At 42.1% G+C, this 17,161-nt stretch overlaps 2 protein-coding genes across 4 annotated transcripts; one reads left to right on the top strand and one right to left on the bottom strand.

Annotated features, from left to right (window-relative positions):
* The first annotated feature begins 310 nt into the window (after nt 1-310).
* On the top strand, nt 311-4,497 carry LOC108055909 (pyridoxal-dependent decarboxylase domain-containing protein 1). The gene is made up of 5 exons (XM_017139481.3): nt 311-513; nt 655-2,082; nt 2,139-2,654; nt 2,718-2,911; nt 3,367-4,497. The coding sequence occupies exons 1-5, from the start codon at nt 403-405 to the stop codon at nt 3,668-3,670; spliced, it is 2,553 nt and encodes an 850-aa protein (XP_016994970.2). The 5' UTR covers nt 311-402; the 3' UTR covers nt 3,671-4,497.
* A 2,062-nt stretch (nt 4,498-6,559) lies between these two features.
* Nucleotides 6,560-14,708, bottom strand: tty (tweety). 3 transcript variants are annotated; one of them, XM_044392712.2, is made up of 7 exons: nt 14,571-14,708; nt 12,907-13,392; nt 11,791-12,554; nt 11,464-11,633; nt 10,472-10,483; nt 9,430-10,390; nt 6,560-8,349 (listed from the first exon to the last, which is right to left on the bottom strand). In XM_044392712.2, the coding sequence occupies exons 1-7, from the start codon at nt 14,706-14,708 to the stop codon at nt 7,932-7,934; spliced, it is 2,949 nt and encodes a 982-aa protein (XP_044248647.1). In that variant the 3' UTR covers nt 6,560-7,931. The 3 variants fall into 3 exon arrangements, with proteins under 3 accessions (XP_044248647.1, XP_070074305.1, XP_070074304.1); XM_070218204.1 differs by lacking the exon at nt 14,571-14,708 and adding an exon at nt 13,451-13,568; XM_070218203.1 differs by lacking the exon at nt 10,472-10,483.
* Nucleotides 14,709-17,161: the final 2,453 nt, after the last annotated feature.

The following is a 17,161-nucleotide window of genomic DNA, read 5'->3' as shown; positions in this document are numbered from 1 at the left end:
TTTAAATCCATCAAAAAGTAGCTTATCCTGGACACGAACCGTGGCGTAAAGCGTTCAGTGGGTACACCAACCGTGGGAGAAGCATAGGTTAATATTATTTTTAATATGCAAAAATATAATTTAGCCACATTCGTTCTACATAGTTTCTAATTATATTTAATTAAAAAAAATAAAGATAAGCCAATACAGCAATTTAATACCTATTAAATTACCTCATTTTCTTTTTAAATTATCCCGCGAACTAGTTCGATTTGATCGTTTTAGTTATCGCCCAACGGTCACACCAACACCCTCGCGCTCACACACGCACACACACACACACAGACGCAGTGGCTCGAAACGAAAACAATTATTTTGCATCGCAGGCGATAAGTTAAAAGTGAAGTAGACCGCACTGAAACCATGTCAGCGGCTGGCAGATCGGACGACGATCCCGGCCAGAGTCCACCGGTAGACCAGGAGCCGGATCCGGGGCCATCGACGCCAGCGGTGGCCGAAATCGCCGCCTCCAGTGTGAGTTTAGTTTGTATTTTTTTTTTTCGCCCTGGTTCTGCTTCTTCTTCCCCTTCTGGTTTTGGTGACGACGACGGAAGACACGTCAACTTTGGGATTGGGATTCTTGTTTACTTATCCCACTCAACGTTGTCTTTATAGATTCGTTCCGGCCTGGCCGAGCTGGAGCTGCGATCCTCCCAGGTGCTGCAGCGTCTGGAGAACGTCAAGGTTTCCTCCACGCCCGAGAAACTCAAACCCAAGTCCAAGCCAAAATCCCATGAAGATGGCGAGGATCAGCAGGAGCAGGATCAGCAGGATGAGGGGGAGGCGGAGGATCAGCAGGAGGAGGACCTCCTGCCGGCGGAGCACCGGGTGCCCTCGGATATCCTGAAATCCCTGGAGCAACTGGTCTCCTACACGGACAGCGATGACGATCCGGAATTCCCGCTGCCCGCTTTGGACGACGTCTCCCATCTGGCCCTCATCTCGCACAGCATTGTGGCGTACTTATCGCATCTGGATCGCCAGCAGCTGCTGCGGGTGACGAACAGCATTTCGGGCGATGCCACCAGGTGGCTGGGCACGCTCTTCCACTTTGCCCAGCCGGCGAGCAGCTTTCATGCGGACAACGCGGACGCAGTGCTGCGTACGGTGCGGCTGGCGATAGTGGCCAGGTGCCCGGGCTATCTGGAGGGCGGCATTCCCGCTTTGGCGCAGCCCACGTTCTACATTTCGGAGAACACGACGCCGGTGAGGCTGCAGTACGCCTGCCGGCAGCTGGGCATTCCGCTGGAGGCGATCAAGATCATACCGGAGCACAGTCAGTATGGGACAATGGATGTGGCGCTGCTGCAGAAGCAGATCCAGCAGGATGTGGCCAACAGCAGGACGCCGCTGCTGGTGGTGGCGGACATTGGCGCCTCGCTCTGCGGCTACGTGGACAATCTGCTGCGGCTGCGGGATGTGTGCAAGGCGCACAACATGTGGCTGCATGCCAGTGGCCATGGTCTGGCCGCCTTGGTCTGCGCCCAGCAGAATGAGGGCCACGTGGAGGAGGTGCTGCACTCGATGGCCCTCAATCTGGGCAGCTGGCTGGGCGTGCCCAGTCTGCCCATTGTCCTGCTGCATCGTCCGCTGCTGAACAGTGCGCTGAGTGCCTTCGAATCGGATCCCATTTTGTCGCGCCGCCTCAACGCGTTGTCGCTGTGGACGAGTCTGCAGGCGCTGGGGAGGAAGGCCATTGCCGAGCGACTGCATGTGGCCTTCCAGACGTGCAGCATTCTCTTCGAGATCGCCTCCAAGTGCGAGGGCATACGGGTGCTAAGTCATACGCCCGGTGCGCAGACAGGAGCCTCGCTATCGGACATCATCCAGAGCCCCTTCGATGTGCAGGCTCTGTTCGATGCCGCCGCCCCTGTGGTCGCCTATCAGTTCGATGGCAGCACCACCATTCCACTGGGCTCCTCTGCAGTCGCTGTCCCTGAAACTGCCGATGGCCTGAAGCCGCTGGAGAAGATCAACAATGCTTCCTACTTCGACCGGCTCAACTCGTGGCTGGGTCAGATCCTGCAGCGCGACTGTCCGAATGTAAGGATTGCCTATATATACTAGTTATCCCATTTAATAAACCTATTTCCCTACAGTTCGACTTCGAGGTGATCGAACATCCCACGCACGGCAGCTGCATTCGCTACTGCCCGCTGGAATTGGGCCTGGGTGAGCAGCCGCCGAGCTCCGAGAACCTGGAGAGCTTCGCCCAGAGTCTCGAGGCACATGTGGATATCCTGCGGGCAACGATCAAGCACAAGGCACGCTTCATCCATCTGGTGGAGCGCAGCGAGGTGCTGCGCTTAGTGCCGCTGCCCGAATGGGCCGGCATGGGCGGTGTGCGCTTCGTGCCCGAGGGCTGGGAGTCGCTGCTCACAGACCAGGCCAAGACCGAGCTGAACAAGCTCAATATCGATCTGGTGGAGGCCCTCAAGTCCACCGACAATGCCTTCTCTTTGGGCGAGGGCACCGATGGCCTGATCTGCGTGCGCTTCGGCATGGTCACCCACGAAACGGAGGTCGAGGAGCTGCTGGATCTGGTGGTCACGGTGGGCAAGAGCGTGCAGGAGAACTCGCGGGTATTGGACACCATGTCGGAGATTGTCAAGAAGGTTTAAGAATTTTCCTGGATTTTTTGTAGCACTTTTTCAAAATGAATTTTCGTATTTTTCTAGGGCATTGAGGCGGTCACCGCCGATCTGCAGCGCGAGTCGGAGGAGAAGCTCTGGCAGGAGGGCATCCTGCGGCATGTCCCGGTGGTCGGGCGCGTCTTCAACTGGTGGTCACCGCCGGCCAAGGAGTCGGGCATCAAGGGGCGCAGCCTCAATCTCACCCAAGGCGTCGTCGAGAGCACCGAGAATATATACAAGTAAGTATGGCTATCTATCTCTGTATAATATATTCGGGGTTCTAAAATTAACACACATGTGCAAAAACATGAGAAATTGTATTTTACAGTGTGAGCAAATTTGTTGACATTTGTGTCAAATACAAAAGTGTATACAGCTCACTTGTGTTTTTTACTCAATGTGTTTTTAACACAAATGAAAATTACATTTTTCGGAAAATGAAAAAGCAATTTAATGTCAAAAACTCATTGTGTTGAAAACACGCTGTGTAAAAAACATGTCGTGTTAATAACATGTCGTGTAAATAACACAAATGACATATGTGTGTTATTTATGTTTCTAACACATGTAGGATACAATTTTTTACACACAAGTCAATGACTTTTTTTGAACTTAACACTTTGACATTTAACATGTTAATAACACAAGTTTTTTATATGAATATATTATATAAAATATTCTTTTTATCCAAAAGGTACCACATGCAGATGACCGGAGCCACTGCCCATCAATTGCCAGCGAATCGTTCGCCACCCACGCCCATGGTGCAGACGCCAGTGGGCGCGCCCTCGTCGCCGCCCGTCTTTCCCACAGTGGAGCCCGTGAGTCCAGGAGTCCAGGCATCCGGAGCGGGTGAGGAGACGCCCGCTCAGGCGGATGCTGCGCCCACGCCCACTCAGAACCATGTGGATCATGCCCGCACTGTCAGCCAGAGCAGTGCCGCCTCCTCCAGCGTTCCCGAGCTCGTGGCCGCCAACAGTGCAATTAACAATAATTAATACCTATACATATACCTATACCTATATATCTATATAGAGATGGAGAGCAGGCAAAAACATTTAGATCAAGGCAGAGCCAGCAAAATGGATTTCAAAGCGGGAGAGGCCTTAAAAGCAGCAATATCAAACAAGGCTTAAACAAGAAACACACGTAGACAAAAAAAAACTGAACAGATTACCACATAAATATATATTTAGAAGGCTTCACTTCCACTCCCCCTACTTAAAAGAACGAAAAGAAAACAATTCCAAAGATGATTGTTCGCCCCGAAAATGATGATAACAAAAATCCAATTTAATTGCTTTATGTATTTATATTGCTATTCCAATGATCTTTTATATATCTCTACCATATATATATATTATATATTATTTTATCGTATACCTTAATCGCCCCACCATTATTGTTGTTGATTATGATCAGAAAGAAAATGCGAGAAAATTGATTTTTTTTGTTTTCCCTTTTTCACTTATATATCTTTTGCAATATTTTACTTTTTATTTTTACACATTTTTTTTTGTGTGTCTATTTTGTAATTTATTATTCAGATGCAAGTACCTTTGAGAGACATAATATATATAGGCAAAATTGTTCGATGTTCAATTGTGCGAAGCAATAAATTGCGCTATTCTTATTTGTTAAGAAGCTAAGTGACAGCAAACTAAAGAAATTAAAGCGAGAGAAGCAACAGAAAGTATATGATTAAATGACAAAAATATATTTATTATACAATTTGCTGCTAAATGAAAAGAAAACTGCACAAAATATAATAAAATAAAAAAGGAAACTATACAAAATAAAATGTGAAATAATTTAGAAAGAGAAAGCAAGTGGTTTTTGTATTATTATTCTGTAATATATATCTGTAATATCTCAACACAACCTACCTTCAATTTTTATCATTTGATTGGCTCCCATTAAAAAACAACTTTTCTCCATCTAACTAATGCAATTAAATTTTATATTTTTATTTTTATTTAATATTTTTGTTGGATTTTTTTTTAGCGCTTTACTTTGCCGCTATTTGCTTTTGAAAGAAATTCCTTCTCATTTCGCGAGAATCTCGGTTTTTGTCCCGGTTCATTCCCGATTCATTTCGATTTTGCGCATAAAATATTTTTTTTTCCCATTCCAAAACTTTGGTTTTCCCCGCTTTTCGGAACAGTTCCGATAAAATGCGACGAGGCAACACACTGCGGTTTCTGGAACTCACTTATTTAGTAGATTTTGTTTGTATTTCGTACTTCTTACAAGAATTTTTAAACTGTTCTTACGATTCGTTAGAATTACCTTTTGTCGTTCATTTTTTTGTTTTATTATTTTTACTCGTTAATTAATATGCCACTAAGCGCTTCGATTTATGCCTCTGTTCTTTACATTTTCTTTAACTATGCATACTATATATTTATATTTATATATATGTTGTACAACTCGATCTTATCTTGCCTTATTGCTGCTGCCGTGTGTTGAGCTTTCGAAAAAAAATGCAAATTTCGTCTTGGATCTCATTTTACCCATCCTGCATTTTGAATTCGGCTTTTGTGTTTCTTTCTTTTTTTTTAGGGATTTTCTTTTGTAATAACTACAACGCGTACGATGACAACATTTAACACAGAAATATATTTACGAACTAATTGTGTTATAGTTATATATATACGTGTTAAGGGAGTTTCAATCTGGGCTCGAAACTTCCAAGACAGAAACATAGCTTCCCAAGGGGTTCGTTTTTCAAAGTTTTCCAATCCATTACTTGGTACTTTCAATGGGGGAAGGGGTTTTTGGGTTCCGGATCCTTAAAGGATTCAATTCATTTATGTTTTTCGTTGCCCCCTTGAGAAGGTTTGTCTAGTTTTTGGTTTTTTTTTTATAACTGGTAATTGTATAATAAGCGAATAAAAAACTTGATTAGTTTGTTCCGTTTTTCTTTACACCATCTTTACATATTTACTTTAAAAATGTCGCTTGTGTTTTTTACGATTGAGTTAATTTCGATTTGAGTTCGAGTACCCGATTTTTAATTGTTAATATCTTACAATTGATCGTTTCAATGAGAGTACGCTCTAGTTTAGGGTTCGTTAATAGAGCTTGAAAAAGTATCGACAGCTTGCTATTTTTCGATATTTAATTTGTGTTTCCCCTTCAAGTATCGAAAATATCGATAATTTTCAAGCTCTATTCGTTAAGTGTATAAACTATGGCTAGATCGATCGGTAAATGTTGAGAACGTTCGCTGTATGGGCAGTGTTCGGGGTTCGACTTAGTTGATTGGCCACGTCCTCAATCTCAATCTCAAAGTTGGCCTCCGGGAATCCCTCTAAAAATGCTTCGATTATTCTTGCTGTGTTGCTGGTATATAGTTGTCGATAGGCTTAAGTATCTTGTCTATAACTATTTTTCTTTATAATATCTATTTGTGTATATATCGCGTGTGTGTATATATATATCTATATAACTTTGTAGTTTGGTTTGTCGGTTGTTCGGTTTTTTATTTATTTTTATGCTTTCTTTGAGGGGGGCAGTACTTTGTGTTAGTTTCATATTGCTATCGGTTCCATTGCCAAGTCGAATGTTCATCTCTCATCTATTCGGTTATTGTTTACGCTATTACTATATAATATGCCTTTCGTTTAGCTACTAAATATACAGTTAGCCCACTAAATATCTACATATATCTTTGTTTATGTTTAGGTTTAATAAATGCATTCCATGTTAAGCTTAGGTTAGATACACAATAAAATTGCAGGCTCAAATCCTCGATCGATTCGGCCCGCCAGTCCCGAACGATCTCCCATTTGGATCGTCCGCAGCACAACCCAGACCCAGGACAGAGTCGAGCACTAAACGGGGGATCCACCTGAATGGCTGTGGCTCGGGGATCACGTGATCCGTGATCCTATTCCATTTTCTTTGATGAGGGGGTCTTAACAATAGCAGTACGTGTCTTTGGAGTGCTTAAAAAATAATCGTCCATTAACTAATGTAAGTTTGGCATACTCGAGGTCATATCGGTTCGATTTTCTTATAACATAAAATAAGGAATGGCTCCTCATCGCCGCCATTAATATTATTCGATTTTGTAAACATTTATTTTAGGAGTAGGTATAAATGCAATCAGTCAGGAACTTAGGCCTTTAAAAGTGTTGTAAGCAAATGATGATTATAAAGAATAATTATTAAAAACCTCTGTAACTTGAGCATACAATGTAAAATATCTCGAAAATTGGAATGACTAGAGTTTGGAATATATATCACATATGCAGAAATTACAAAGAAAAAAAATTAAACTATAAAGGAAAGCTGAAGAAAAGGTAATTATGATAAATTCGAAAATTCGAGTTCGAAAATCGATAAAAATATTTTTAATGGAGCAAACCGTTTCAGAGCAACCCTGTTTATAAGTAAGAAATATCCATGAACCAAATTAGAACCTGCCACGCCCCTTCGCCCATCCATTCAGTTGCCCGTTGTCTACATAAAATTGACTCCCGACATGTGCCTAAAAATCTTTGCTAACGTTTCTACTACAGTTCGATTCTGAAACTTATGGCCTACGATCCGAATTCGATTTTCATTATTTTTGGTGGTTGTTGGTTTTTAGGTTCAAGTGTCGGTCTTTCGTTTCCAGTATGGTATCGTTTTTTCGTTTTTGTTTTCCGTTTTTGCGGTTGTAGAGGATATACAATTTATATATATACTTTTTATAGATTAATGTTGTATAATACAAATAAGTTAGCCCCCATAAAATTGTTTCTTCTTGACAATTTAGCGCATTAAAATTGGTAAAAATATGCTATTATCAAAAAGGAATAACCGTGTCCTAAATGGATATATATATATATATATTTATATATAAGTAATAGATCGCTGATATATGTTACATATGTCCTTCCGTCTGTCTGTCTGTGCGTGTCTAGTATCTGTGTGTTTATACCCGCTGCATCCCTTCTCTTTTTTTTTGGGTTGCTCGGATATAGAGTTCAGTGTATATAGTATGTACAAAAGTCGAAAAGCAGGATTCCGGTCTAGGATACGATTACGATACGATACGATACGTTAAATGCAACAAATCAAGAAGGAACACTCGCCGCTCCAGCAATCCTTAGTCCCATTCCGCCTGGTTTCCTCGATATATATCTATCCTACATTCGAATTCTAGGAAGACGCCCCGCTAATCCCAAGTCCTGACCAATTCCTGTCTTGTTTTTTTTTTCCGCCTGTTTTTCTGGTATTTTTCTTCGGTTTTTCCGGATATTATCCATCTTACAGCTCCGTAACCGCATAGTTGCTTTCGTCGGTTATCGCTGGCGGCGGCGGCGGCAGATCATCATCATCGTCCACCGCTCCTCCGCCGCCCCCAACACCTCCGCCACCTCCTCCTCCGCCTCCGTTGTGCAGGACCTTGCCATTGGCTGCGGGTCCTCCTGGTCCTCCGGGCCCCATTCGACCCTTTGTCGCCTCCGGCTGCGCCTCCAGCGGCGGCGGCGGCAGCGAGGTGTCCTCGTTGGCGTTTCCTCCTCCTCCTCCGCCTCCGCCATTCTGGAGGCCCGAGGGTACTCCTCCATTGGCCTCGCTCAGCGACTGGGCGACCGGCGGTGGCGGCGATGTGGGCGTTCCAATGCGCGGCGGCGGAATCGCCTTCATCTGCGGCGGCAATTTCATCGGCGGACGCTGCAGAGTCCTGAACGAATGTAAAAATTAAATTAAAGTTACTAAGCAATATTTTTAAGCTTATAACATTTTTGGTTTTAAGAAGTTATAAGAACTACTTACATATTCTATATAGTTTTACTATTTTCGTTACTTACTAAATTTTAGTAAATAAAATATATTAACATTTTTCTATGTAGTATACCAAAATTATACTTCTAAACATAAAAAGCTTTCGAAACAATTTTGGTTGTAAAAATAATAATAAGAATAAGAACTACTTAAATATTATATACATTTCAGTAAATAAAATAAATTGAAATTTTTCTATGTAGAACAAGTATACCAAAATGATACTTCTAAACACAAACAACTTACGAAACAATGTTGGGTCAAAAAATAATAATAAGAATAAGAACTACTTTCATATTATATACATTTCAGTAAATAAAATAAATTAAAATGTTTCTCTGTAGAACAAGTATACCAAAATGATACTTCTAAACATAAAGAACTTTCGAAACAGTTTTGATTATGAAAATAAAAATTACCTATGTTATTATATATTATGCACACTCAACAAAAAATAGTCATAGAAACTATTGTTACATGAATTCTACACTATTGAGTGTCAAATTTGCATCAATAAGATGAGTATTAAATGAATTCTCTTAAAAGTATTAAATTAAAACTTTCTGTAAAAAAATGAAACTACAAAATATTAAGTTTCGTATTTCGTATGAAATTAATACTAATGAGTATAGAATTTGTACTATTTAGTATTAGGTTTATACCACTTTTTTACACTACATATAGTATATTTTTAATACAACGCTTAGAGAGTTAAGACTTTTGATTTTTTTTTTGGGTGTACAAAACATTTTAAAAAATTAAATGAATGTAAAATATACATACCAAATAATATAAAAGCAATACAAAATAAAAACTACTTGTATTATTATATATAATTTTAAAATTATAGGTTTTGAGCTACTTTTAGTTATACGTATTTCCCCATTCATGGATCACATTTCAACCGTTCTCAACGCAGTTATGCAAGGCACTTAGTATTCTTCTTACTGACAGAGTGGCTCTTTAGCACAACACCTACTTGGAGTAGTTCTGGTGGTGGGCCTGCTGGCGCTGCTCGTAGATGGACTCCACCTTGGGCTGCTCCGCATCCTTGGGGATCTCCGGCAGCGGACAATTGAGTATCGATGGCTTGTACTTGGGATCGAACTTGCCGCCCTGCCGCAGAGTGGAGCACTTGTATATCTGCTTGTCCCGATCATAAATGGCCCCATCCATGGCCGTGCTAATGGGTATGACATCCGATTCGTTTTGCTGTTGCTGCTGCTGCTGGTGATGTTGCTGTTGCTGCTGGTGATGTTGCTGCTGCTGTTGCTGGTGTTGCTGCTGCATATGTGGCTGATGTTGCTGCGGTGACTTTAGCTGATGCAACTGCTGTTGCTGCTGCGAAGGCGGCGGTGGCTGCTGCTGCTGCTGCTGATGCAAACTGGGTGGATGCTGATGCGCCGGTATCTGCGGACCACCCTGGCTATTCTGGCGACGCATCGTGGCCAAATTGGATACATAGATGGAGCCCTGGCTGACGGCAACGAGCGGCTGGTAGATGGAGTGCGGATTCCCATTGGCCGCCGCCGCCGCCAGTTGTGGCGCCAAATGGGCCGGTATCTGCTGGTATATCTGGCTCTGTCCCGGCCCCAAATGATGCGGACCATGATGGGCGGCCGTCGTGTAGGTGCCATATTGCTGCTGCTGCTGCTGCGCCGCCTGCTGCTGCTGCTGATGGTAGATCGCGTGCTGATGCTGCACTGCAGCCGCAACGGCGGCGGCCGAATGCGAGTGCGGATGCTGGTGCGGATGGGGATGGGGATGCGGATGCTGGTGCGGATGATGGCAATAGATGGGCTGTGGTCCTCCCAATTGCTGTTGCTGCTGCTGCTGTTGCTGCTGTTGCTGCTGCTGCTGCTGCTGTTGTTGCTGCTGGGCGGCCTGCGTGGTCGGCGGCATATTGGCGGCGGCATTGGCTGCTGCTGCGACTGCTGCTGCTGCGGGGGGTGGCGACGGTTTTCAGTAAAAGTCATTCGCTTCCAATGTCTTGCATTGTTTGCTTAGGGTTGCATATTTACCATTATTGGGACCTACAAAAATGCACACACACAACACACAATTAGCAATTAGGCGCGGGTTGGACGAAGGATGTGGAGTTGGATGCGGATGCGGGGTGCAGGATGCAGGATGCAGGATGCAGAGTCGACGCAACGATGTGGTGTGGTTGGTTGGTTGGTTTATATGGCGGGCATTTCGCATGGAATGAGATTATATAGAAGAAACGTACATAATGAGAGCGAATTGAGCGGTTTTTGTTAGTTGGAAAATAGCTGAACCGGTTACGAATCGGTTGAGTATCGGTTATGCAGCGGTTAATTGATTTATTAAGCGTAATTAAACGATCAAGTAACTTTAAAAAATAACATTTCATAATATTACACTTTTAACCATTTTACAAGACTTTTGGTTGGCTTATTTAAACTTTTTACTGAACTTTTCTTGTAAATCCCTTTAAATTGCCAGCTCAATTTGGTCTCTGGATTTTATACACATATGGACACAAAGATTGATATAGATATGTAAACATACACTGGGCGAAAAAGCAACTCTAATTTATAGTTATTTTTAATTTTATAAATTAAATAAAAAATTTTTAAAAATTTTACTTTGGTACGAGTTCAAATCCACCCATTACCTTTCTTTATCATCAAATATGAAATATTTTACTTATGCATTAAGTGTAAAATGTAAAACCAATAAAATTCTTGAGTTTATAATAAGAAATTTGGAAATTCAAAAAAAAAAAAAAATGTTGGTACGAGTTCAAATCCACCCATTTCCTTTCTTTATCATCACATATGAAATATTTTACTTATCCATTACGAGTCAAATGTAAGACCAATAAAATTCTTCAGTTTATAATAAAAAATGTTTAAATTAATAAAAAAAATTTTTTTTGGGTGGACCAAAAAAGTTAAGATAGGTGGCTTTTTCGCTCAGTGCGCTCAGTCAGATAGAGAAGTGGGCGTGTGGGTGACGAGGAGTGGGCCCGGTGGTGACCCCGACTTACCGGTCATGTGGGTGGGGCTGTGGTTGTGCGACGGCAGCCGGCCCAGCGTGTGGGTGCCCATGGCGCGCATGTTCTGCTGGATGTGGGCGTGGGCCATCATCTCGTGCTGCTGCCGCTTGCTGGGATGCTGGAGCGTGTGGGAGCCGCTGATCACCGGCGGACTGAAGTGCCTGGAATATTGATGAGATATGGCGGATGGGGAGAGCAGAGAAAAGAACGGGACGAGAGAGAACAGAGAGAGAGAGAGTTCGAGAGAATGGAGGCGGGAATCGGAGGCGGGTGGACACGACGGGGTCACGATGGGGGGATCTCGTCTAGAACACATACCCATTATGATTTCGCGGCAGCGTCCGGGCGGCATTCATCATCTGCTGGTGATTCTGCGGTGCCGGATGCGAGATATACGACGGTTCATCCACCTGGGCGTAGTCATTGCGCTTCCTGATGTAGATCCACGTGTGCGAGTCCACCCAGACCATAATCGTCAGCAGAATGGCCGCAATGAAGCTGGCTATCAGCATGAGGACCAATCCCAGCAGTCCGCCCTCGCACAATCCCCGGGCGGCGGCCAGGAAATTGTGATGCACCGCCTTGCAGTCCACCAGTGCGGTCAGTTGGGTCAACAGCCGCTCGCTGCTATTCAGATCCGCATTCACGGCACCCAGCTTGGGTTGCAAACCCGACGATTTAAACAACACTAGGGATATCTTCATCACCGTGGCCATGGCACTGCGTGCATTGTTCAGCGAATTCTGCGATTCCCTCAGGCGCTGGGTAAACGGATTCGTGTGCCCCGGCTCGCATTGGGTGTAGTGCAGCAGGACATTGGTGGGCAGGTCACGCGGAGCCGTCGAGACGAGGAAGTCCGCCGGCGAGATGCACAGATCGCCGACGGCCACCGAGGACGAGAGATACAGGCCGGACATCAGCCACGAACCGGTGACGGCCAGCAGGCCGCAGACGCTGAACAGGATTAGGGCGCAGCGCGAGTGCCGGGCCACGCCCACCAGCAGGACGGCGCACAGGACGAGGAGCAGGGCCAAGGTGGCCACCGTGCCTGGCCAGCGGATCAGTTCCCATTGATCGCCGCGCTGAAAGGGGTTTATAAAATGGGTATCGTATTTAGAACTTAGGGTTTATAAATAGAGGGTTTAAGGTTATAAGTAGACATAAGATTTTAGGTGAAATCGTTTTTTTTTAAATATGATTTAAAGTCACATTTCATTGGTTAACATTTTTAAAGTTTTGTGGCTTTAAATTGTATTTAAAAAAATGATTTCATCGAAAATCCCATGTCTAGTTACAAGTCAGTGGTGGCCAACAGAAGTTACGTTTTTCTGCTTTACAGCGTACGTGTGCAGTGCAGCAGCGCAGCGGCAGAGAAACTGCCTATACCGCGGGCCACCACTGTTTTATTTATATAAAATATAATATATAAAATACCGTCAAAAAGTGCGTCATGGAGATGCCCATCAGGGGTCGTCGGATATCGCTGGCCGCATTCGTGGCTAGCGTAACATTTCCCTGGACAATATTGAGCGAAACGAAGAGCTTGGAGAGGGCCGTTTGATTCGAGACGGGCTGATCGAAGATATCCGCCAGCTCCACCAGCTGCGGTCGAATGCGATTCGTTAGCGTGTTCTCCAGGATGTGCGTCTGATTGCGTATGGTCGTGACCAGATTGTCCACCTTCCTGCCCGCCGTCAGCACCTCGAGCAGTCCGTTGTGCAGATCATCGTTGCCATATAGCCCGAGTCCGATGGCCGCACAGCACATGACCGTCACGATGGAGAGGGCCACCTTCAGGCTGGTGATCGAGTGGGCCGGGCGGGGCTTCCGGTCGCAGCAGCGGGTCATCAGATAGAAGAGCAGTCCCAGCAGCGAGACGATCAGCAGGGCGGCCGGAACGGAGCCCAAAATGCCCAGACTCTATAGGGAGAAAGGAGGTTATGATGTAAATATAAATATTAGATATTACACATAATACTTCTTATACTTTTATCATAATATATTAATACTTCATATGTCCTATAAGTAGTTTTTCCTTTTATAAACCAGTAAAGTAAATGGTAATAGTAATTTGATTTTGATAAATAAAATAAATTTAGGAATATTATAAAGATTACAATACCATTTTGTTCAAAGAAACCTGTATTAAGAAATCAGAACCTTGTTTTTTATAATATAAATACATATTATAAATAATATTAGTTGGTTTAAGGCTATACTAGATGCAGTAAAAAAATAATAATAATGATAATAATAGGTATAAATACCAGGGATCGCAAGTAAGAGTTACTTTTTTAAAAAAATTGACAAATAAGTTTTATTTTTCAATTTTTATTATAAAAGTTGACAAATAACTCTTATGCTTCAATTTTTATTATAAAAATCAACAAATAAGAGTTATTTGTCAAATTTTATAATAAAAATTGAAAATAAAGATTGAATTGATATAACTCTTGAACTGTACGGTACATTGGTTTAAAATTTATATATATATAATCTACGCTTTAATACCTTTCTGTTGATATGCCATATGTCCCCAAAATATTTTTTATAATAATAATATTTGTTACATCATAAAAAATATTTTGGGAACATATGGCATATCAACAGAAAGGTATTAAAGCGTAGATTATATATATTTAAATTGTAAACCAATGTACCCCACAGTTTAAGAGTTATTTCAATTCAATCTTTATTTTATTATAAAAGTTGACAAAATACTCTTATTTGTTGATTTTTATAATAAAAATTGAAGCTTAAGAGTTATTTGTCAACTTTTATAATAAAAATTGAAGCATAAGAGTTATTTGTCAACTTTTATAATAGAAATTGAAAAATAAAACTTATTTGTCAATTTTTTTAAAAAAGTAACTCTTACTTGCGATCCCTGATAAATACTATACATATTATATTTTGTAGTTTCATAGTATTGAAACGTTTTATTTTAATACTACTGAAGGAATTATTTCAATACTCATCTTAATAAGATAGGTATTTTGAAAACTCATTAGTTTATAATTTAGTTTCTATAATTATTTTGCTTTTTCGGTGTATAATATTCGACATATTTTGCTAGTCCTTGACTAAAGTTTACTCACCTCCAGGTAGATCTCATCGTTGGGCCGGAACGTGCTGTTGATCTTGTGGAACGTGATGTTGTAGTGGGGCAGGGCGTGGAGTAGCTTCGCTATCACCGGCACCTTGTACTGGTCCGTGAACTCGTGATAGTCGCCCATCCTGGCCTGCTGTCCAACGGCTTCTGCTTCAGCGGCTTCTACCCTTCTGTGCTCTGTGTTCCTGCTCCTGCTCCTGCTCCTGCTCTTCCTGTCCTTTGTGGCTCCTGGCGGTTTTCCTTTCACTCGTCACTGCTGCGTTTTCCTGCTACGTGCTCACGGGCCTGAGTTTCCTAACCTCTTGACACCGAATCCAAATTGCCGTGCACTGGAGAAAGGATAAGGAAAGCGTGAGGGAGGGCAGGATATTAAGTAACCAGAAGTGTACGTTTCTTAATTAATTTATGTGTTCCTAAGCACCGAAAGCTTGTTTGTTGTTTAGAATTACAAGGGTTTGTTCACTATCTTAAAGACGCAGCGATTGAAAACAATCAATTCTATAATCCAAAGTGCTCTTTAAAAAGATTTCACTTGTAGGAGATAAGGGTTTGACCCTTATATTTCACTTGTAAGAGATAAGGGTATGACCCTTATAAGCTAGGCTCTCAGCAGCAGATTATAATTTTAACCCAAGTAATGTAAATGCCTAAGAACCATATGTGGGTAATTTTCATTGAAAAATATATTGATATTTTTAATACAAATTTAGAAGGACCAAAACATTTTGACTACCTCTAAAAATGTGGGTGTCCCAGAATTTCGAGATTGTGGGCGTGGCAAATTGCTGTAATAAACATCATAATAATCTTTATATTTTTATAGCTTTAATGATACTCAATACATCGAAGAAGACGATTCTAGAATACTTTATTAGATGGAAAACACTTTCTTCGACTTGTTAGATATTTTTCAATGATTATCAAAAAATATGTTTCTAAAACAGTTTATATGTTGAGCGATTTCTTAATGTTTTCTAACTGATTTCATGGACTGTCAAGTAAGTTTATGTATTTTTCCAATATAGACGTTAAAAAATCATATATTTTCTTTATAATTTAAATATTACACACAAAATACGTTCCGGGTTTTTATTGCAAAATGGAATGCCATGAAGTGCAATTACGTTTTCCACCCTTGAATTCATTGACTACGCGTGATAATTTATAGACTCGACTCCTTAAAATATGCAAAATGAAACACTTCTTTTTCAGCTTCTTCTTCTTCTTCCTGCCCTATAGGGATCTGCGATAGCGATTTTAACCCCACTTTTTTGGCATACTCGAAATAACGGCTCCTGCATGTACACATACATACATACATACACATACATATGTGGGCGTGCATGCGTGGGCATGGCCTTAATTGCTCAATAAGTAGGTTGCCCCCACACTTGCGGGCACTTTTTAATTAAAAAACAAGCTACTGCGATTGGGATTTCCGGTTGATGCATTTGCAATTGCAATTTTCGGTTAAATGGTTTAATGACGCGAACGCGGGTGTATTTTTTAATTCCTTCCTTTTTTTACATGGGATTTCGATTGAGGACGAACGATGATGCCCAGCGCAATAGCAATTTTGTTCACTTGTCTTCCTCTTCCTGGTTCATTTTGTCCAGTGCAACAACAACAAGACGGCGAAGAGGGCGAAGAGGCGAAGAGTGCGCGAGTAACGGTAACGCGGCTGCGCGTGCGTTTGTATATCTATTGATTAAAAGTTCGCTCTGCTCTGCTTCCTCTTCCTTATCCTTATTCCTTTTGGCAGTTCTCTCGTAATTGCTGCGCCCACTTTCCGCTGCCCCGCCCCCTTTCCCTTCCATTCCTCCTTCCGTCTCCCCCACCCACCCACACACGCACACCAGCGAACTGCAAAATGCGTTTGCTACGCAACGACAAATGCAACAATAACACACACACACACGCACTTGATAACGGTATAAATTAAATTCGCCAACTATTTGGCATTTCAATTCGTGACGAACGAACTGCAAATAAAAACACTCCCTTTTTTCGGGGGTACACAATTTTCCACAACAAACAAAGCCCTGACGAAGTCACTCGGCTAAAATTCGAAATTATTACTTTTTGCTGCACTTTTCCTCTTTTCAGTTGCCAGACTCTCGGTCTTTTCGCCTTGATTCGATCAATTTGTTTGTTTAAAAATGCAATCAGGTTCGTAATGTTCGAATAAGTGGGTAGATTTGATTTTTTGTTTTTGCAATTTCGGAGAAAAGGCAACACAACACACGAGCGAGGACCTTCACATTCCGAAGACTGGGCAAAGTATGAAAATTTCGTGTCGTTCAATTTGGTCACACCCTCTGAATTAAGCTGTTTTTTTTTCGCAGGACGAAAAGGACCCTCCGAAAAACCGAACCCCACCAGTGTGACCGAGTTGGTGATTTAAAATGCACTAATAAAGACGGCGGCACTGCAATATTTGTATTACTTTAAGTAATAAGTGTTTTTTTTTATATTTTAGTTACTATTTAATCAAGAAAAAATTAATTCCAGTTTTATTTAACAAACTTACTTACTTGTATTCTTCTTCGATATTTTAGGTGAAACAATGAGACTTTT

Source organism: Drosophila takahashii, chromosome X, assembly GCF_030179915.1.
Source record: "Drosophila takahashii strain IR98-3 E-12201 chromosome X, DtakHiC1v2, whole genome shotgun sequence".
Classification (NCBI taxonomy): Eukaryota; Metazoa; Arthropoda; class Insecta; order Diptera; family Drosophilidae; genus Drosophila; species Drosophila takahashii.
Note: the sequence above shows the minus strand (reverse complement) of the source record. Positions and strands in the feature narration are given on the sequence as shown.

Excerpts from the sequence above, each read along its gene's own strand:
- tty (XM_044392712.2), bottom strand. The coding sequence starts at position 14,708 with ATGGGCGACTATCACGAGTTCACGGACCAGTACAAGGTGCCGGTGATA. Across the intron at positions 13,393-14,570 it reads ACGATGAGATCTACCTGGAG|AGTCTGGGCATTTTGGGCTC; the intron begins GTGAGTAAACTT and ends TTCTCCCTATAG. Across the intron at positions 12,555-12,906 it reads CCATGACGCACTTTTTGACG|CGCGGCGATCAATGGGAACT; the intron begins GTATTTTATATA and ends AACCCCTTTCAG.
- LOC108055909 (XM_017139481.3), top strand. The coding sequence starts at position 403 with ATGTCAGCGGCTGGCAGATCGGACGACGATCCCGGCCAGAGTCCACCG. Across the intron at positions 514-654 it reads CCGAAATCGCCGCCTCCAGT|ATTCGTTCCGGCCTGGCCGA; the intron begins GTGAGTTTAGTT and ends TTGTCTTTATAG. Across the intron at positions 2,655-2,717 it reads TGTCGGAGATTGTCAAGAAG|GGCATTGAGGCGGTCACCGC; the intron begins GTTTAAGAATTT and ends GTATTTTTCTAG.